Source organism: Hermetia illucens, chromosome 5 (assembly GCF_905115235.1).
Source record: "Hermetia illucens chromosome 5, iHerIll2.2.curated.20191125, whole genome shotgun sequence".
NCBI classification, from domain to species: domain Eukaryota; kingdom Metazoa; phylum Arthropoda; class Insecta; order Diptera; family Stratiomyidae; genus Hermetia; species Hermetia illucens.
Genome location: NC_051853.1, coordinates 76,415,096 through 76,437,749, shown reverse-complemented (window position 1 = coordinate 76,437,749; position 22,654 = coordinate 76,415,096). Strand labels below are relative to the sequence as shown.

The window sequence follows — 22,654 nt, the reverse complement described above, 5'->3', positions numbered from 1 at the left end:
TCTAAATATCTCTACAACCCCAAATCGTTAGGATAGCTGCAACTTTGTCTTCTGATTTTTATCTTTGCTAATGATATACTCAAGGCTTTCTTCCTCTAAGGTTTGCGGTTACACTTTTCGGGAGCGAGTTAATCTCCGTTGTTCCCTTTTTTGTTTCTTTGGCTAAGGGTAAGATCCAGAGGCTGCTTAAGGCTTTCTTCCAGTTTCAGGCCTCTCTTCAAATATCTCAATGACAACTTACCTCTTGCGCTTCAGGGATTTGCTTTTCCATGGCTGCTGTTACTCCAATCTCAGACATGCTCTTGCTAGTCTCGATTTTCTGATTGCTAGTCTTCGTTAGTTATGGTCTTTGTAGTACGTCAATATTAGGTTCGTGGTAACCTTCGGTTTTCCCTTCCTTGTTGTTTCTTGGTCATCAGCGTAATGAAGAAGTTCTTTCGCCTGATACCCCAATTTGTGTGCGGTTTTGGAATCCGCATACTAGGCGTTTTTTTCCTGCTTTTTCCTTTTAACCAGCGTATTAATTAGATACCCACGAGTGTTGATTGAGGGATTATTGTTCAACTTTCCAATCTAAATCCACGGCATTCAGTTAAAGTAGAAAGTGCAAATCAATTTTACAGCCCCTTTTGTATGTGTCGGCCCTGTGAGTTGAGGCTTAAGAATACACTAGAAATTCTTCATGCTTGCGGTAAGAGGGGACTAAAAGGAATAAAAATTCGTGAGCTAGCATCCTGCAAATTTTGCAACTTTGCTGCTGCCGAAAAGTTTAATCCTTCTAATAGGGGTTGACTTCACGACCGGACCATGATTGGTTTTTGGAATATGCCCACACTCCTTGACAATGGTAGTGAGTGTCCTCAGAATGGTCCTTTTTCCAACTTAAGCGGGGATTGGAAAAATATAAGTTGGACAGTTTAGGCCTAAGCAAAGTAAGAAGGTGCAATTCGGGAGATTCCTCTCCCTCTTGCCGTCCTTATGGCAATGTGCTTTTGAACCTTGGGAAGCCAGGTGGTTACAGACACGATTTCGGTGTCGGGTTGTTTCTGATGGCTACCGCAAGTTGCGCTTTCTTCACCTGGGAGCCGGTTTTTGACAGAATTATGCCTGCTAGATACCGGTCCAGGTTAAACAGCATCACGATTGTTTAGTGCTATGCAGCAACGGAAACTTTCAATATAGTGAAGAAGGATGCTTTCTACGAGCAATTACATGCATTTTCAGGGGAGGCTTCTTAAAAGGCCGATTGCGATTTGAATATCAAGTTGGGCTCTGACAACACCTTGCTCTGGCATGTGATAGGGAAACAGAGAGAAAATCGCGGATTTCTGCAATTTCCGCCGCCTCGTAATTGGCGGCAGATTGATCGAGCACAGCGCCTGCCATAAGGTCAGTTGGATTTCATGGTCGCTTACGTTCGTTTGGGTGTTGCGTCTGCCACCTCTCACGGGGTTGGGGAGCTGCGACCCCTCAGGTTCAACATCGACCGCTTGTATGATCCAGCTGTCGCTCGATGGTGGGGAGTTATCTGGCTGATCGAACGGCAGATCGACTGAGTAATCCGTCGGACGATATCGATGAGCACTGGGTCGCCATCAAAAATGCCCTTTTTTCGGGTGCTCGGATGCAGGTTGTCGGCCAGGTCCCGAGAGGGCGTCATAAAATCTGGCTGACTGCGAAATCGTGGAGACGGACTGATGAACAAAGGGCTCTACTGACCGCTGCGAATGATGGTGGGCGTGATTAGCTCTAACTCCGATATCGTGCGACAAGAGAGAATATTCTAGTGCTCTGCACAAGGAAGATGTCGTAAAACGCAATGATTTCAGAAATGTATACCGCATTACGAAAGAGCTGGCATTTAGTCGCAAACCTTTCGCTTCCGTTTCCACTCAGAATTCTCCTGCATTGATCACGGATTGTTTTGGAGCAGTGTGTGAGTTTAAATCTTCGCTTCACTTGCTCTTCATCGATTTCGAGAAAGCTTTCGCAGAATGAAGTGCTCCATGCAGGAAGAGCATTCCAGAGAAACTAATGGCTATTATCAGAGCTGCATATCATGCCGCAAAATGTCCCCTACCGCACCCAGGCAAAATCTCGAAGGATATTAAGGTCCAAAGTGGAGTCCACCACGTTTGCATCCTGTCATCGATATTGTTTCTTCTTATTATCGTGGAGGAATTCAATGGACTATGACATCTTGCCTCAAACACCTCGACCACGCTGGTGGCTCGTCCGAAGGGCACTTGGCGCAGAACAGTAGGGAACGAATGTAGGCATTTCATCTCTGGGAGAACTGATGAGCTTTTCAGGTAAGCGCGAACAATGGCGCGTAGCTGTCGTTGACGCGTTATGCCCCAACCATATTTTCCATGTACCGGGAGGTCTTTTCTATGGTTACCATAAATCCCTACATGAGCAACAACGTTTCAACTTCATTCTTCTGTCATCCCGTTTGGTATTCAGCAATGTGTTTCAATTCGCTCCACCATTCTGCACTATGCGGATTCCTGTGGTAGCAGGTTGGCTTCCTGTGATAGCAGGTTTCATTGCATGGCGTATTCTCCAGTGTAGTTTGGGTTATCCACTACTACTTCCGGGTTTTTTCCCCATCAGCTACTTATCATGATTTGCCTTTAACATTCCTGATTGCACATCCTAAACCTTACAACCGACTACAAGTTCTTTCGAGATGTAATAAACCGTAGCGAAATTATACTGATTTGCATTAGCTTCCGCTTTTTTGAACGCAGATTGTAAGATTCACTTAGTCGCGGCTTTGTCATGGTAGCTGAGTTTCAGCGCCTACTAACGCTAGTAGCGATCAGCAGAGTCCTAAGCTCTTTATGTTCATCGGTCCGTCTCAATGGCGGAACAGTGTTCATTAATATTCCCGGGCGAGTTCTTTATAATTTACGCTATTTGTGCAGTATAAAATTTTCTTTTTGTTGGACGACAACCGCACACCAATGCAATTGTAAGACGTTGCTCCTGCATGGCGGTTCCGAAAAAACTCCAGGGAATCTTGGTTAACGATGTGTGATGGTGACAAAACAACCATAGAAAGTTAAAAGGAATACAACGAGATTCTTTGGTGCTCTGCTTATTTGCCCTATGACGTGGACGTGGATGATTCCCAGTGGAATATTCATCAGAGCTTTCCGATATGTCCAAAGTAAAAGGCATGGAGGTAAATGTAGTATGTGATGTTAACGCCCACTTTACAAGTATATGCTAGTATTTGGTAAGATCCAACTTGCAGATCCTCATTTTGGGTAATGAATCCACTTTCTTCAACGTGGTCAGGCAGAGGTTATCGACATTACGGTAGCATCTTTTGACATTGAGGCTTTTGTTGTAGAGTGGAGATTATACAACGATATCACACTCTCGGATGACAAACGTATGTAATGGGCATGGGTCCCCCTTCAACCAGCCTATTTCTGAAACTGTGGCAGACAGATTGGGCGAAGTACGAAATGAAACTGAACACCTCAGTTACGATCCCTTGGGGACGCATCAAATTTATTGCTGGAATTTGCTATTTGCTAGCATGATAGAAGCTGGAATTTGCAAAAGAGAAACGAACGGCAAGGGTACTCCTCGACCGAGCTTTTAAGTCTTATTCAGCTGCTGTCTGGAATCGGTACAAAGAAGCTCTGAAGGCTCTCAAGAAACACATAAGTTCGACTAAACAATCATCATCGGGACGCTCTGCGAAGTGACTATCACTCTTGAGACAATCTCAAAGTTGAAGCTGATCCTTATCAAGACAGGAGCTGGGTTATCTAAGTGTGCAGAGTGGAAGGGGTACAGAACCTGATGAAGAAATTGTAAACCATTTGCTTGAAGTGCACTTCCCAGGTAGCATCCAAAATCTCAGCTCAGAGCGATAGGTCCAACGAGGGGCTGGACTTTAGTATGCAAAGTAGTATCTCTAGAGGGAGAAGAATGGGCATCGTTTCATACAAGTATGTGGCCCTGGATGCCATCATTCTTGCCCATGTAATAAACGGATGTATTCGGAATATATTCCGCGCGTGTGTGGCACGCGGTTTTATTCAAATTACTTGTCGCGATGTGAAAGTGATATTTATTCCCAAACCTTGGAAACCCTATCAGACGGACGTAACAAGTTTTCGGTCGATTAGTCTAACTTACTTTCTACTAAAAATATTCGAAAGGCTAGTAAATCGGTCTATAAGGGATATATGCATTCCTAGGTGGCCTCTTCGCTGTAGGAGACATGCCCACCAGAAAGGTGAATAAAAATATGCCTTAGGCGTATTCATGGATATTGAAGATACCTTCAATGCCTTATTCACGTCGATTTGTGGCGTGGCAAGATAGTGTAGCGGAACAAGCTACTTTCGTGTCACACGCACGCTCGCCATCAATTAACAAGAAGCTGTAGCAGATGGTGGCAGCAATAACACCCACCGTCTCTGGGTTGGTAGGGGCCGTCGATGCTTTACATTCGGGGAGTAGGACTAGATGAAGGTCTAGATACGCCTCCCGAAATGCGCATCAGATAGTATGACGTCGGGACTTTTAGCAAGTACCGGGGCATGATGGTACTATCGTAGGTTCGCTGAGAAGACTACAAAGTTTATCAGCACCTGCAATTTCTCACAAAATAAATTAGATTTGCCGGGAGTTCTGGCGACTTCTACCCGAAATGCAGCACCAGTCGCCTCACAATCTACGACCACTTGAGCCGACGCAACCACCTGGTTTATGCAGGCACTGAGGCCCAGGTTTTTCCCGTATCGCGGCATAACAAGTTAATACCACTTTAACTAAAATAGTCCATTTCTTTGCAAACCACCATTTTTAGGTACACCGGAACATATGTCTAGGTTTTTAGGTTTTTACAATCAATACTCGATAGATGTAATAATTTGAATTTATTAATTTTAATGAATCAGTAAGAGCAGACGACTATTTACACGTTAGAGGCAGAAGAGAATGATCTCGCTTCTTGTGTTTCTTTCTGCCCCTAACTCATGGCACACTATTCCTCGCTAGTCTTCCACTCTCGTGGCGAGCTCTACAAAGTGGATAGTTCCGCACCATCGACTTGTTCGCATTCGCAACATTCGAAATAATTTTCGAATGCTGCGAATCCTGCCGCGCCACACCACAATCATTGAAACTTACGACAGAAAATTTTTCGTCGATCCGCACGACTTGAGTTTAGGACTTCAACGAGTGGACATCAGCATATCCATGTTAGGCGTGTATTTCCTGCGCGACTGTGGTTTGCTAGTGGATATACATAGTAGGTCCCTCATTGAACTCACAACTTTCTTTAGGTCATCAGGAAAAATTCCACTCTTTTCATTGTTTTTGAAGACGTTGCCGATGCACGTATTCGTGAACTTCTTCGAACATATCGCAACATCACTACCGAGCACCACATCAACGCTACTGGCTCCCCATTTTTGCCTAAGGTGCGTCCATTACTACTGCACAAGCTCGCAGTTGCGCGGGAAGAATTCGAAGAACTTCTTAAGAAGGGTATTTACAGACCTTCAGATAGTTGTTTGTCTTCGCCACTTCACATGTTCCCTAAACGCATGGAGAAGGAGACCTTGTGGCGATTATAGACGTCCCATACCTTTACAGACCGCTACCCCATACCACTCATCCGCGACTTTACGCACTCTATCGCAAACTGCCGTATTCCCTCGACCTCAAGCCGCACACCTTTCGGAATTTTGTACTGTCCAACGCGGCGCAAACCTTTCAAAGATTCATCCATTTCGTGCTTCGAAACCTCCACTTCTGTTTCGTATATTTGGATGATGTTCTGGTCGCGTCTTCCTCTGAGTTCGAGCATTTAGAGCACCTCGAGTGCATTTTTCAACGTCTCTTTGAGGCCGGTCTAGTTCTTAACGTTGAGAAAATGTAAATTACTACAATCGCAGGTGAGATTCTTCGGCCACCTGATTACCGGACCCAGTCAAGCTGCAAGCGATTTCGAGCTTCCCGCTTCAAAAACCATTAAGGATCTCAGACGGTGCTTGGGCATGTTAAATTTCTATTGTCGTTTCTTGTTAAAGCCCGCCCATCAATCAATCCTTATCGCCTTCTTGTCTGGGCCGAACACAACAGACGCCCGTGTGATTGTGAGGTTTCCAGAGGCTGTCCAAGCAAACAACAGCTGGTGGATGCTACACTTCTGGCATTCTCTCAGAAAGATGCACCCCTAGCCGTATTCGTCGATGCCTCAGGCATTGCCGTAGGTGCTGCTCTTCACCAAAAAGTGAATCAAATCTGGCAGCCGTTGAGCTTCTTCTCCGAACAACTCAATCCCGCTCAACGGAACTACAGCACCCATGATCCTGAGTTACTCGCCGCGCACCTCGCATTTAAATACTTCTATCATAGTATTCCCTTGAAGGCATGTCGTTCATATTATTCACCATAAGCTACCCACTTTCGCTTTGAAAGAAACGTCTGACAAAGCGTCCCCTTGTCAACTTCGGCACTTGAGTTTTATCAGCCAGTTCACTTCCGACATTCAACACATGGTTGCTGACGCTTTGTTACGTGTTGCAGAGGCTAAGATCCCCGTTACCGCCGATTTTCCGGCAATTGCCGAGGCGCAGAAGGTCGATGCAGTCCTTCGGACCTTGAGAACTAACTGGAAAAACGCATTTATGGAGTTTCCTATTTTTGGCTCAACATTCAGTTTATACTGCAAGACCTCAGACAAGGGACCAAGGCCATATGTTCCGGCCAATTTCTGAAAGGAAGTATTTCACGCCGTTCATGATCTGGTGCATCCAGGCATTCGGATAACAAATCAGTTGGTTACCGCAAATTAATCCTGGCCGTCCATGGACATTAATTCTTGGGCCAGACAATGCCTCACATGACAGAAGTGCAAAACAACAAAGCATGTGAGGAAAGGGGCGGGATTGTTTCCTCGGTCCAACAAGCGTTTCCACACAATTCACCTCGTCGTCATTTACCCTTTGACTCGTATGGTTTCAGGTATTGCTTCACAATCATGGATAGATTCGCGTAGTGGCCTTTCCTTCTTGTTCGCAGGTTCTGCTACTCGTCCTTCTTACCCTCCGAACAGCCAAACGCGAAGAATTTGCTGCAAGTCCCGCGGAGTTGGTATATGGGGAGAATCTGAGATTCCCCGGCGGCCCTTTTCTCGACATCTCTACCGGTCTGTTGCGTCTACTCAAGGACGCAATGCGAAAACTGAAGCTGTCACTATCCGCCAACTACGCGAAAACCAAGACTGACGTGCCCAGGGATTTCGAATCCTGTACGCATGTCCTAATTAGGACAGACGCTCCTCAGAAGCCGCGGCAGCCATCTTATGAGGGACCCTTCGAAGTATTCGAGCGAGGCCGACATTATTATAGCCTCAACGTTGGGGGCACGATTAAACCGGTCTGCTTGGATCTACTAAAGCCCTTCGTCCAGCAAAAAAAAACCTCTCTAGAGCCATAGGCGTGCGACGTGTCCACTTTGACTTGCGGCGGACGGGTCGAGGCGGCCACTCTCAATTGAAACTCCCCTTCGTTTCGGCTGGGGGTCGAGTGTTGTGGCGGGACGCGCAACTTTCCTGTCGCACGCAAGCAAGTGCGAATCAAGTTGGCCACAACATTGAAAAGCAATTTTTGACAGCGAATTTTTTTTTCGATGTCAGTTGGAGTTCGCCGGGTAATATTAAGCATAATAAATATAAATATATAAATAAATTTAGTAATTTTCGGAATCAATCCGCAGTTAATCAGTCGGATCCTTCACATGTCTTTGGGCAAGACACAGGGAGGCGTTTTTTGGCTCTTGATAAAGGACACCTTGTTATGGCTCCTGGAGGACCCAAAGATTTTTGCACATGCATTTGCGTCCGATCTAGGCATAATATCTATTGGAAAATTTGCGGACACAGTATGTGGCCGCTTGAGTGCGCCTCTGAATATAATCAATAGTTGGTTCTTCCTTAACGAACTGGCGCGTGGAAACGCGATCATGAATCCATTTGGAAATTCCTAGGCAAACATTTGCTGGCTCTGATGCCTGCTAATTACATGGTTTCCAGATTGTGAGAAGATACCACAAGTGTTGTGGCAATTCGGACCTAATAATCTTCACTGACGGGTCAGTTATGGGTGACGAATCGAGTGCAGGGGTGTTCTCGATAATATCGATTATGAAACCATTTGGACCTCTTGGAAAAATGATAACCATATTCCAAGTGGAAATGGTGGGGTTCATTCGAATCTGTTCAGATAGTCGGGCAGTGTTGTCTTCACTAAATACCAACAATGTATGTATTGTGAGGTGAAAGAACTCGGGGCTGCTAGAGCGGTATCTTTGCTGTCCCTTAAGAACTGATCCTAGTTTTGATTTTAATGGGACACTGCTTCTTAAACTATTATATGGAAAAAATTAGGGCGGTGATATTAGGTATATACAGTCAATATGAGAAGGAGGAGATGACCCGGTACTCCATAGGCCAGGTTTCCTCAGATTTAGACGAAAATACCTTGGTAAGTTTTGCTTCGACGAAGAATCTTCGCACTCTTTACCTGTAAAGGATGTTTTCAGATTCGCAAAAGCCTGCGAAAGCCGCAGCCGGGAGGCCATTGAATGGGTGATTTTAGGAAATAGTATAATGAACCTAACAAAAGGGCTGAGTGCTTGGAGCTGTGGCACTCCCTAGTCCAAATCAGCTCTTCTTAGGTCTTCCCGGTACTACCACGCGATCTTATGGTTTCTTGATCTGTGTAGGTGTAGGTTTAAAGATCATATGCCCTCCGTTACGTGTAAGATCCCAACAGGGGATGAGCTGAATCCGTCAGTATTAACCGCTGCTCAGATGTATCGTATTCTCCCAGCTTTTAAATTAGCTGCACAATCAATGTTAGTGTTTATATTTCTTCCTGAGGTAAATATTCAAAATTGTAATTAGATAAACGCTAGTGAAATCCGTCTAAACTACACAGTTGCGAAAATTTTCAAATTGATAAGACGTAGATTATCTGATAAACTTTGGTGTTGTCTATATATCATATATTTATATTATATTCTCGAAAAATATATTTCCATGGTAATTGTAGGCTCAGTTCTAAGTTCAACATAGTAAACATTTCCAGGAATACTTTCATATCTTTACGTCCAATTTCGCAAATTGCCTATCAAAACCCAAAATTGAAGCTAGAAAACATAGTTCAAAAGCGAATTAGAGCGCCAAGTGGCACTCGTAATAAGGATATTACGCCTACGATTAAGTTCCGCTCGTCAACTGCGTTTAGACTCTAGTGTCCTTTCCTTGTCCAAAGTAACAAGACTGTTAACTTCTTCTATGGAAAATTTCCGCCATTTCATTCGTTTTATTAAAGTAATTGACAATGGAGCAGCACAAGATTTTCCATTATGACACCGCTAAATTCCGCACGGCCATAAACTGACGCACCTACACTAAGCAAACACTTAAACAGGAGCTATCGCATACGGCGCGCATTCAGGGAAAATTGAGCTTCATCAAATACAATTTCCAAGGATTAGAATGATGCTCGTTAATAAAATTAAAATTTATGATGGTATAATCCGTAATAGAGTTAGGGTCGCGGTATGGTGATGATGACTACGACGGTGGCGGCTACCAGGCGAGATAGTGTAACAACGACCCTGTCCCACTTGTTATCGAAATTTCCCGAGAAGGCACATTCAACAGAAAACTTTCAGGGTTGTAGGCTTCGAGGCCGTTTCTTTAAATTTTCGCTTCTTTTGCAAAAACTGCTTCTTAGCCGCATGAATCCCCTTGCCCACTCTTGCCGTAGAATCGAGAGGTTCAAAATGCCGGGATGACGACCAAACCGTTTCGAAAGAAGATTAGGGCAATGAATGTGGATGGATGATGGAAAAAGTGACATCATCCATGACAAGCAAGCCTGAATGGATTAATAATCCAGTGCTTCCTATTTTCGAGTGGGGAGTGAGGGCAGCATCGCTACGGCAGCAAGCTGTTCTCTGCCGTTCCTTTCCAATTACCATTGACGAAGACGAGTGTCGAGCTGCCTCGTACAGCCTCAACAGGAGCGGAGATAAAATATACATTCTGTAGATATTTTTCATCAGGACGGGTAATTTTCCTCTTTCTAAGTAGAGAACAAGATGACAATAGATTTATGGGATGCTTTATTTTGTGTGTTCAGAGACGCAGGATGTTTTTTCTGTTTGCTTATCTGGTACTTTTTGATTTTTCGAAGAAAATTGATCAACAATATTCTGTTGCACGAAATGTTCCATGCTGGCTAGCCTTCATCAGTTCCGTCCCCTTCTCCTATCCTCCCTAAGCTTCCGCTTTTATTTCACCACTGCCTAGCCTTCATTGTACTTTTGCCTGGTTATCCTGGCTCGGGTTCTGTTGATACCTTATTACACTAGTGAAACATGCTTTCGTAATTTAGCAGGACTACTTGCTTCCGGGCATCCTCTGTGTTTGTTTACTTTGAGAACTATAGGAGCAAGTTGTTACGAGTATAGATTTATTATGTTTATAAATATGCAGTTGGTGCAATAAATTTTCGTCTTCTCGTGAAATATTAGGATAAGGCGGATAAGGATCAATTTTTGTCACTTGCGTTTTGGTATCTATTTATGGACAAGTGGCTTCTAGAAGTAGAACAAATGCCTCATACTTTCATTAGTACTTCATAAAAGAAAGTATGTATCTAAGTTTATAGGGGCTTGTAGATGAGCCTGATGTATGAGGGAGGAAAAAGGTCCTTAAAAGTTGATGTTAACAATTCAACTTCAATTTTTCTACTAACTCAATAAGAGTTGTACAACCTTGCAAGGTGTGCACTAAAAACTTTTTTTGATCTGGAGAATTCTAATTAGGATATATCTCTGCTTCCGCCATTTTCGTCTCAAAATTTAAGGCACTACTTTGTTAGTACATTTATGATTGAAAGTAATGTCCATCGCTGGTCACTACTTTTTCTCATCTATCCGGCAGCAAACGAGTCCTGCGTCGAGAGGACTCGTCATACTTTGAGGCGATCGACGAATCAATCCAAGTTTTCATTTTATCGTAAGCACCGAAGTGCCGATCGGCCAGGTCGTGCGCCATTTATCGGGAAAAGTGGTAATCAGACGGAGCAATGTCAGGAGAGTAAGGCGGGTGGGGTAGAAATTCCGATTTCATCGTTTCCAACTACGTTTTCACCGATCGCGCTACATTGGGGCAAGTATTGTCATGCAGAAAAATCACTTTTTCAGGCTTTGTGCAAACACAAAACCTTATTAAAATCGGTTTACTGTCTGTCTGTCTGTCTGTCCGTCACACGCATTTTTCTCGGAGACGGTTATAGCGATTGACACCAAATTTGGTAGAAAGGTGGGAACTATGGACGCTCACGCATACAGTAAATTACATCCTTTTACGTTGAATTTAAGGGGGGGTCCCCATACATGCAAAAGGGGGGTGTAAAATTTTTTTTCATCAAATATAGTCATATAGGGTATCAAATTAAAGGTCTCGATTAGTACTTTTCAAAGCCGATCTTAGTTTTGACATTCGTTGGAAATGTGGGGAGCGCGGGGGGTTGAAAGTGATCACTTCTTTTAGGGGGCCATTCTCAGAAACTACCGATCCGAAAAATCTGAAAAAAAATCAGGAGGCTGCCACTATATGGTGCCTGGGCTCCGAAATACCTTCCATGCCGATATCTGTTTAAATAAAGTTAATAATAGTATATTACTACAATTTTTTTTTGTAATTGGTTAGAAACCCCCCTTAAGTTCATCCTAGTACCACGAAATTTTCAGGGATATAGGCTATAGCATGATCTTACCAAGTTTGGTGAAAACGCACTATTACTAACAAAGTTATAATACCTCAAATTTGTTGCTTCTTTGAAAATTGAAGACTATGAATGTCAATATCACCCGAAAGTGGATACTTTCACATAATATATGGATATATCACGTGCTACTTACTAAGAAATACACAAAACCTTTCGTACCTGAAACCTCCAGCTTTCGGTTTCCCGACTTGTTCATGGTTCTCCTCGTACTGAGGTGGTTTTGTCTTCAGTGCCCATCTCAAACGCATAAGTTGAGTTCCATATCGTTCACTTGAAGTGTTTTCACTTGATTTTAGCAGCCCGTAGTAAACTATACCGAGCTGATCCCACTAAATTCAAAGGATAACCTTAGAGCTTCGGATATTGGGTGTGGCTGGCGATGTGGAACCATGATCGGACAAACGCCATGATCTTCTGCGTTTGCGACGATCGTAGTGAACCCATTTTCGTTCCAGTCACGATACCGTCCAGAAATCCCTTCCGCCGTTGACTTTGAAGCAGCTGTTCACAAGCAAACCAACATCGTTTAACGTATCTCGGCTTCAATTCGTACGGCATCCGATTTCCTTGCTTCTGATCCATTCGCAGGGCTTTGACGCGCTAGAAAATGGCTGAGTCACATGGAATGATGAGGAGACAGTTGAACTTGTCTCCACCGCCCTTCAGTACTACTCCTACAAAAGACTAAAGGAGCAACTCATAAAATGCTGGTTAGTAAGTTAGACCGTTGATAAAGCTAGCGCTAGGTGACCGTGCGCCAAGTCAACTGCTGCAGAGATTTCCGGAGAGCATGCAGGCTATCCTGGCATGTGCGGAATCAGGGTTTCTTAACATGTTAGCCGGCACTACGGACAAAATCCGTGAGGTCCACACGCGACCCGTGGTTGGCGAGGTGTTTCGTTATACATTAAGCCAGGTGGCTCAACTGCAGCAAACGGTAGTAGCGTTAGTAGCCACCATTCCTAATCTGATTGCGACCGTTAGTGTTTTACATATACGATACAAGCGCAATCGTTGAAACTCGCAGCAGCAAATTCATCGTCCATTCGCATGTATGGCTGCAGGCTGGTAGACATGAGTCTAGGACCTCGACGAGCGGTTTATTCGCGCTTCTTCACCGGGGACATTAGCATACTCATTTAAGGTGCAGACTTCCTGTGCCACTATGGATTGTTAGTAGCAGACAAGGCTTCGCTCTTGACAATTATCCTAATATATCCTATGATTCTCATTTCGAAGTTGTGGAGTGTAGAGAGAGATTTTTGAGGCATTTCCTTTGCGTTTGCTCAGTGTGGGCTAGAGCCACCTCGGGTAATTTGTAAACAATCCTTTGAGAACCTCAACAATATCTCTGGTTCCAGTGTGGGAAAGTTACTACTCTTCGTGGGGATATGGACTGGCTTGATTTTGCTTCACGTGTCCTTTTCGCAGCATACACGATGTTATACCACGAGAGCTCATCGTAGCGATAATTGGACTCCTCGGAGCGGCCACTTAAATTGACCTAACCCTATTAATATGATCATCAATGTTGCGGTTTCCCATGATATGTCCGAATACGGTCTTGTCAGACCCTTTCTTGGCTGTTGATCCTCCATAGATTATAGTGCGGCAATTATAGAGGTAATGTTGCTGAGCACCATCTATAAGATATTCTTCGCTATCTTGCTAGCCCAGATCATCATTGGCCCATACCAAAGAGGCTTCACTCCAGGCAAATCAGCAACAGATCAGATTTTCTCTGTGCGGCAAGTGATGGAAAAACTGTTGGAATATGGAAAACAGTTGCACCATCTATTCATCGACTTTAAAGTCGCCTATGATAGCATAGCCAGGGTAAAACTGTACACGGCCTTGAGAGAATTCGGTATCCCAACGAAACTAATAAGACTGACTAGGCTGACCCTGACCAGTGTGCGAGGCCAGATAAAAGCAGCAGGATCACTCTCAAGACCATTCGACATCAACAACGGTCTACGACAAAAGGATGCCCTATCATGCGTCCTCTTTAACCTGGCCCTTGAGAAAGTGATCCGTAATGCTGATGTAAATGCAAGAGGTACGATCCTCTTTAAGTCCACCCAACTACTGGCCCATGCTGACGATATCGACATGATGAGAAGAACTATCCGAGACGTACAAACTGCCTTCATCCAGATCGAGCAGGCGGCGATTAGTGCGAGATCTTGGGCTGCACATCAATGAAGGCAAGACAAAATATATGGTGGCAACGTCAGCACCGAGGACGAACTAACCAGCAACATCAAACCGCACTGGTCAAATAGGAAGAATGAGGATAGGAGGATACAACTTTGAGACCGTTTACAATTTTTCCTATCTAGGGCCGAAAATCACAACCGATAACAACTACGATGGTGAAATCCGCGCAGGGTTGTTGTCAGTCAACAGAGCCTACTTCAGCTTACAAAAACTGTTCCGCTCGAAACGTCTCACCATAGGGTCAAAGCTCTTACTGTACAAGATCTTGCCAGTCCTCATGTATTCCTCGGAAACTTGGGTTCTTAGCAAGAAAAATTGGCCGCGTACGAGAGAAGAATCCTTAGAAGAATTTTTGACCCCCTACATGAGGATGGACGATTCCGTAGCCTACATAACGACGAAATCTATAAGCGATACCATGGCCGTTAGGTTATGGATAAAATCTGACTCAATAGGTTACGGTGGGCGGGTCACTTAATCCTTATAGATGAGGATGATCCCACCCGGAAAGTCTATAAGGGCAATTTCTATGGTAGAAAAAGAAGACGAGGCAGAGCCTGTCTAAGATGGAGCGATGGCGTGGGCCAGGACGCCAGACAGCTTTTAGGGATATCGAATTGGTGGACCTCGGCGCAAAACCGGGATGTCTGGAGTTTCTTATTAAGGCAGGCCTAGACCGGATACCGGTTGTTGTGCCGTTGATGATCATGATAGGTTATAGAAACATCCTCCTGGACAAGCTTTCCGCCGCAAAAAGGAGAGATGGGCTCCCTGGAGCTTTTTTGACTAAAATAGTCCATTTCTTTGCAAACCAGAATTTTTAGGTACACCGGAACATAGACTAGGTTTTTACAATCAATACTCGATAGATGTAATAATTAGGATTTATTAATTTTAATGAATCATTAAGAGCAAACGACTATTTACACGTTAGAGGCAGAAGAGAATCATCTCGCTTCATGTGTTTCTTTCTGCCCCTAACTCATGGCACACTTTCCTCGCTAGTCTTCCACTCCCGTGGCGATTTCGAAAGCTGCGAATCCTGCCGCACCACACTTTGATACTATTGACGCTCCTTGTCTTTCAAAGAGGCTTAGAACCGTCAATGTAGTTCTGTCTATACTAAAATTAAGGTTGGTTCACACAATAATCGTTGGTGGGATAACCCCATTGGATCTGGGCCTTGAATGGTGTTAGAGCACCTTATTCAAGATGGTAACGGTACACTACACGGTTACAGTACACTACAGGCAATGTGGTTAGCGGTCGCCCGTGATTATTACCCTAATTTGACTCAGGTCCTCATTCACAACTGAGTTGTGTGGTATTCGTCCTCCAGTTACGATACAAGCACCACTGCCATTAGTGAAATTTGAACCGCGGCCATTTGGACGGCAGCCTTCGAAATGATCTTATAGTTATTATTTGGGGAGTATTGAATATCGAAGCATCTCAAATTTCGCAAGCTGGAATTAGTTGTGTTTATCGACAGTGATACATAAACCAGAATTTAGAGATGAGTGCCTTATGGATTCACCCCAAAAAGTTGACTTCAGAGACGATCTCATGTACGATGGAAAGACTCAATTCACACAGGTGGCAAAACGTCTCCAGGCTTTCTAAATGAAACCTTTATGACCTGGTTATTCTGGAAGAAAGAAGCCCTTCCTTATTTGACGCATAGAGATTTCTTGGGGTTTTCGCTAACTTCTGAGGCGGTAGTTTACCGGCAAGCATCACAGACAATAGAGGTTGCTTTCGCCCTTCTTCAGCGTTAGTTTTGTTGGAGCACTGTATCTAAGGCTGCATTAATGGTTCAGGTGGGTTTGGTTTCTGTTTGGTCGCTTAGAAGACCATCTTGGATGTAACGTGTAAGGGTACCTATGTACATATCTCAAAATATAGCGTTCCATTTATTTCTCTGGCGTTCTGCTAAATTTGATCTGGATGGCTCTAATATGCAGATAAAGCCCCTGAGGTTATATAGGTTTTACCGCTTTATATAATATGAATGCATCTATCTGATTCGTTGTTTTCCTGTGATTTGGAGGGTGATTAATGGTAAAATTTCAGAAAAACTTAAATTAATGGCCATTTATATGTGTGTTCCTGGGGTCACGCGGAAATCAACTTCCACCAACTCTTCCTATTGTCCACCATCCAATCGGTTAAATCAGGACAGCAGCAAACCGAACTTCCTAATGAACACTTTAATCATTGAAGGACAAACATATTTATCATTTTCAATTTTAATTTCCCACCAACTATAATTAGTAAAACCGCAGCTCTAATCCGTCCAATAAACAGCATGAAAATCTCTCAACATTTTCACTTTGCGCGCATTAAAATGCTCTTCGTCAATTACGTGCCGTGCATGTATTTGTAATGATTCAGTACAAATTATCCACCTCCCTCCGTAATTGATTATCTCGTTCCTGGCGCTGATAAAACCCATTTGTGTTCACATCCAGGTTTAATTAGACGGAAGTGTTGAACTATATATTTGTGTGTGTTTTATTTGCAGATTTCACCGATATGCAAACTCTGTTCCTGGCATGTTTTGCAACACTTGTGCCACTCATCCTTTGCGTACTTTTGGCATTCGGATTGCGGTAAGTATATCCTTTCGTCCTTTGTTACAGGTACATAGGCACACCTACATGTAACATGTATACATGTACATAAATATGTGAAATTTTGTAATATTGAAATGGAAAATGAAACTGAAAATAAGGGACATACGGGCGTACTGACGCTCTAGCACTAATTATTCTGCAATTAATGATACTCAGCGTGTTCATAATGACGGACCTGGAATGCTTCGAGGCTAGGTTTGGGGTAGCTCCTAAATTGATTGAATTAGTTCTGCCAAATTTGGACTTGCAAGTGCTCCACATCATTTTAAGTGTGTACTGTTACAAAGGACTCAAACGACGACTCCCAAATATATCCAATTTCAATGATAATTGGTTTATTTTAAGTCTCCATTTTTTCCATGTGAAAATGTAGTGCAACACATATTTACATATACGTATAAAATGAATTATAATTAAGGTCAATAGGAGGGAATATCTGAGTCGATATTCACTTTAAAATTACCTTCTGAATTGCTTTTAACTCACAGAGGCCCCACCCTTTTGAAATTTCGAAACATTGCTCGGTTAAGATCCGGAGATGGGTCTTTTAAGGGGGAACTTGCTAGGGCAATGAGTGAAAAAATGATTGTTTGTACTGTTTAGGGGCCAACTTCAATTCTGAGGATGCAAGCTTCTAATCGATCGAATTACTCGTTATTCCCTGATATCAGGGATACGTTTGCCCCCCCCCCACCGACTCTGGGGAATTCGTCTCATATACACTGCTAGTCACCCTATGAATTTGCCAAAGCAGCATGCACATGTTTAGCACTCATTCTACCCTCCGCTTATTTATTGGATAACAATACATCTCTTCTGCTTTTTGCACTGGGGAGAGGATATAATTTTTTCTGGTACTGCTCGCAGGTTCGGGTAACTAGGTACGGCCTAACCTTTACTTCATTGGGGGTGGTATCCAAATCAATATCATGCTCTCACCCGGTTGCACTGCGAATTTCATGTGGTGGAATATTATTGTTTTCATGAAAAGGTGGGAATAGGGAGAGAAACGCCTGTGTTTTCACGCCCTTTTCGTTACAACCCTACAGGCCGCACCCCAGAGGTTTATATCAGTCTCATCGCAAAGATTCTTAAAGCATTTTCGCAACTCCCCGCGGTTATGACATCTTGCGGGTTCTTATATGCGTTCCACTATTTGGTACCACAGAACCTCCTCCTGAATCACTTATACAGCCATCTTGTGGCTCAAAGCGCTGAAACTATGTATTATTTCACCAATAGCTGGGTTGCATACTGGGAAGCATTTGCTTTCTACGCAAGGATTCAGGGTGATGGTACTGACGCAGTGCGGCGAGGACCTTCGAGAATGGGTCTTTCTCAGTCATCTTTGCGGTCTAGCTAGGCAACCTACTTCGTATCCAGCAAGTAGTCAATTTTCTCCCAGAACACATCTGCATATGAATCGGTTTTATGGTTATGGTTGGTATCATGCTTCCTAAGATATCATGTGGGTCTGATGAAAGTCAGTTCCGCTGTTCAATGCAAGAACCATCCATTGAAGTTACAAGCATAATTTTTTGTCTCCTATTATGCCTAGTCACAAATCGTTTAGCGCCGTGTCATAAACTGCGAACTTAGCATTGGTAGCAATCCAGCAAATGGATTGACGAATCCTTGCAGATGGCTTGCAAAAGTTCCGCGCTTCCTTGTCCTTTTCAAATTGATCTTATCAACCTGAACAGCATTTTTCTAGTACCCGGTCTTTATGTGATCAAAGCCGAGGCATCTGAAACACTGCATTATGAATTTCTCTTCCTAAATTGACGCACAACCAAGACTATTTTCACTCTACTGCATTAGCAGCTTGGTACGGTGTTCACCGGCGCGTTGATGTTGCAGTGTGTGTCTTTCATTTCTTTTCTAATGGGGCCGAGTTTCCTCCTTGATCACGATCCCATGCAGTCCATGCATTCGTCCCTGATCTGCAAGCACCTGCCCTAATATATGTATGTATATGAAAGTTCTTTCTTTTTCGCCTTACAAATGTTTTGTGTATACGGCGCTACGCGTGCTACCGTGGTCTTGTCACCTACCCATCGACATATGATGATAACTGCACTCCCACCTTCCCCAGAAGAGAAAGCTGTAGTGGGGACCTTCTTGCAGTAAATGCAAGGGGGCGGGCCAGAACACATCTTGAACGCATGTTGAACCCAACATGTTGCCGAAATATTTTACCGAAAAGGAAGGACTGTGGGAACTCTTTCTTGGTGAGGACGTGTTTAGTCATCCAGACTCATTCCCAGTGTGTACTGGGCTGGTTTATTTTTACGTGTGGCGAGCAGTGCCTCAATATCATCTTCCTCGGCCAGCCAGGGACGATTCATTAGGCATACAGAGTCGTAGCTGATTATCGTATGAGGCATTCCAAAGGCCTGGATAAAGGATAAATCTCTGAACGTCCTTCCTGGTTTGTTGACACAGAATGTGCTCGTACAAATAGTCCCCCTATATCCGCAAAAGATAGCCTGAAGTATGGAAACAATTTTCGAACGCCATGAGAATGTCGCACCAGCTCGCAGATCGCTTGGATCATTACTTCAATCGCATCAATTGTAGATCGCCCTGCTCAAAAACCGTATTTTCTTGGTAAATATTATTCATCGGCACGTATTGCATCAGTTGCTCTTAGTTTGGCAAGCTTCTCAAGAAGTTTCCCCGCTGTGTCCAACATATTAAGAGAAAAAAATACCCGCATTATTTCTTCTATTATATCTTCACTGTTTCCTTTGAATAGGGCCGAGGTGCCATGGTTGTCACTGACTAGCTTCTGTCAGAAACGTGTTTCTTGTTAGTTGATTTCGTAGTGGAGTGACTTTTTCTACGGATTTAAAGGTTACATGGCCTCTTGCTCCGAACCCGCCAAAGTCTGATGCAGTTTCTTCATAGACTTGTAATTTGAGTTGTCAACCATTCATCATCATCAGCGGCGCAACAACCGGTATCGGGTCTAGGCCTGCCTTAATAAGGAACTCCAGACATCCCGGTTTTGTGCCGATATCCACCAATTCGATATCAGTCAACCAGGGCACAGATGTAAACGGCGCCACCCAGCATAAACTGAGAATACGACACTTCGTTTTTGACAAAGAAATCGATATAATACTTATATTTGAAACGCATCTCACTGACAAGAATCATTTTCAAATTGATGGGTTATGCCTGTATGACGTTAAGTATCTGGAAGGAGCCTATTTATTGGCCAGCATATCGATGAAAACTGTCGGACCTAATTGACTTTGGTGATACCAAAAACATGAGACTCTAGTTGATAACGAGCGAACTGTGCTGTTAGCTGTTTTCATACCACTCGCCCGTCATTATCACCCTCTTAGGCGTATCTCTTTTAAAAAGCGATACTAATAGCAAACCAACACTGAAAGCACCGAACTGATTAAATTTTCATGCGCATAACCACTCTTCTGCAAATCAACACTCCCCTGAAAACCAGAGGTGAAGTAGACAAAGTCGTGTTGAAATTCAACGAAGTTATGACCGTGGCTGTAGAGCTCTCCCTCAAACGTCCATGTATCGCAAATCTTTCAAAAAATGGTAGATCGCACATTGAGTAGGTTCAAATAAAGCATAAGTTGAGAACACAACGATAGGCGCATAGATCTCCAGATCTTTTAGGTCAACAATTAACCAAAGCAAGCCGATCGCTTAATGAAACTCTCAAGGATCATCATGAAAAGGAATTCCAAGGCTACTTACGTGGTATATCACCTACTGCATTATTGCATTATCTGACTTTTTCCTAGGGAAAGCTACAAGAAAGGTGAAAAGACCTACTCAATGCGAATCGGCACTGTGATCAGCAGACTGCAGCTGGGCAAGAGGTGATACCGAAAAAGAGGCGGGATTTGCAAAACACTTGGAAAAGGTCGTCGTTCCCCATTTACCGCAGGTGAAGTCAAGACTTTAAAGAAATATCTAAGCCGAACAGAAGCTTCCCATTTACAGCCAACCAAGTTGTTCAAGTCCTCAAAGAACAAGTGAACTTAAAGAAATCTTCAAGACATGACCTAATTACTGGAAAAATGTTGAAGAAACTTCCAGGAATTGCATTCAGACGCAAAGCTTACATATTCATGCAATACCACATCTGGTCTATTTTCCCAAGCCTTGGAATTTTCCATGATTCTTACATGATGAAAAGACGCAGATTGCATGCTACAGGCCTATAAGTTTGCTCAATCCCCTACTACTAATTTTAAAAATCACGCGACATCTAGCGGAAAACAAAGTAATTCCTCAGCATCAGTTTGGCTTTCGAGAGAACCGGGGTACAATCGAACCAATTCACAAGATCGTCTCTGAAATATGGAGTTCACCGGAGGATAGAAAGTATTGCTCAGTGGTCTTTTCGACACCAAATCCTCTTGCGAAACTAGAATGAAGGACTTCACCGATTAAAAGGAGAATAGTATCAATAACAGTATGCAACCTTGACCAGTTTAAAATTCATTTTTGATTTTACCTCTTTGTAGCATCGTTATTGCTATTTTGATAATAGCTATTAATTTCCCCGGGAATGCTCTTCATGCATAGATCCTAGATGCCTCTATAAATTAGTAAAGGGATGTATATGTATGGGACCCGACGTTATCTAAAGATCACGATAATTGTGACTTGCATAAGCTGGTTAACCGGCTGGGTCTCTTTCTTTTTGTGACGATGCACACTACGCTATAATTCAAGAAATTTGTCCTGGCGATCATTAATGGTTTGGAGTCAACCCGATTTTCTAGTGTCTCTTGGAGGTAGGACTGACGACTTTTTGTTGGACTGTTCTCATCGACATTTTGGACTGTTCAATACAGTAATTCCCTCAATGCCAAAACATAGGCATCTACCTTCATTACATACATTTCTGTGGGAAAACTGATTCCCGAAATGCGAAATTTGTTAAGTAAAGAAAATTGTAGCCAAGGAAGGAAAACATTTCTTTTCCTTTTCACGTAAAAGATTAGCTACTAAACTGAATCCAAAAATTACTAATTCGACATTTGTGAACCTACCTTGCCTGCCCTTGTAATATGCTCTGTTTATCATAGAAAGTATCTTTTTTGGTTGTATCGGAAATTAATGCGTTAATGCGTAACACATGCTACTATATAGTCAGTCAATATTATGTCTAAACTTAGTTTCCAAGGCATGATATTTCGTCGGCATAAGCCACTTTATTTTTCAAATGGGCTTGCGACCCTTTTTGACGCAAGTACTTTTCTATTTATACTAAGAAAATATCTGCAGGTCTGCCCTTGGACTACCTACGTTTCAGTAGTAAAGCCTCCTAAGTCCACTCCCCAAGAATACCATATTACATTCCATTTTATCGTTTAGAGGGGATGATTACTTCCAATTAGATCTTCTTCTTTGAGCTTTGTTTTATTTTCAAATATGTTGTAACCATTAGCTCTCCGCGGACAACTTCTGTCGCTCTCTTCGCCTGTTTGATTTTTTTGAGAGTCAGTCTCTGTGTTATGTCCGGATAGCTCAGTGGTTAGAGCACTAGGCTGTCATACGGAAGGTCGCGGTTCAAATCTCACTGGTGGCAGTGGAATTTGCATCGTGATTTGACGTCGGATACCAGTCGACTCAGCTGTGAATGAGTACCTGAGTCAAATCAGGGTAATAATCTCGGGCGAGCGCAATGCTGACCACATTGCCTCCTAGTGTACCGTTACGGTCTTGAATGAAGTGCTCTAACACACTTCAAGGCCCTGATCCAATATGGATTGTTGCGCCAACGATTATTATTATTATAATCCCTGTGTTCCCACATTCATCAAGACTGACGGGTGGTAGCGTTCTATTAGCACGTGCTGACTCTGGCGAAAAGTTGTTGCATCAGGAGGAACACATGTTTGTTTGTGGATCTTCCCCGCACAAGCCACGTACTTCCAATGACCATTTCAGTGGTCATTT

General features: G+C 43.3%; 1 protein-coding gene across 2 annotated transcripts in view; it reads left to right on the top strand.

Annotated features, from left to right (window-relative positions):
- LOC119658080 (serine-rich adhesin for platelets) overlaps nucleotides 1-22,654 on the top strand; it is a 459,260-nt gene that overhangs the window by 198,733 nt on the left and 237,873 nt on the right. For both annotated transcript variants that reach the window (XM_038065342.1, XM_038065341.1), the window contains exon 4: nucleotides 16,591-16,678. In XM_038065342.1, coding sequence (XP_037921270.1) covers nucleotides 16,591-16,678 — 88 coding nt within the window. The remainder of the gene's footprint in view (nucleotides 1-16,590; nucleotides 16,679-22,654) is intronic.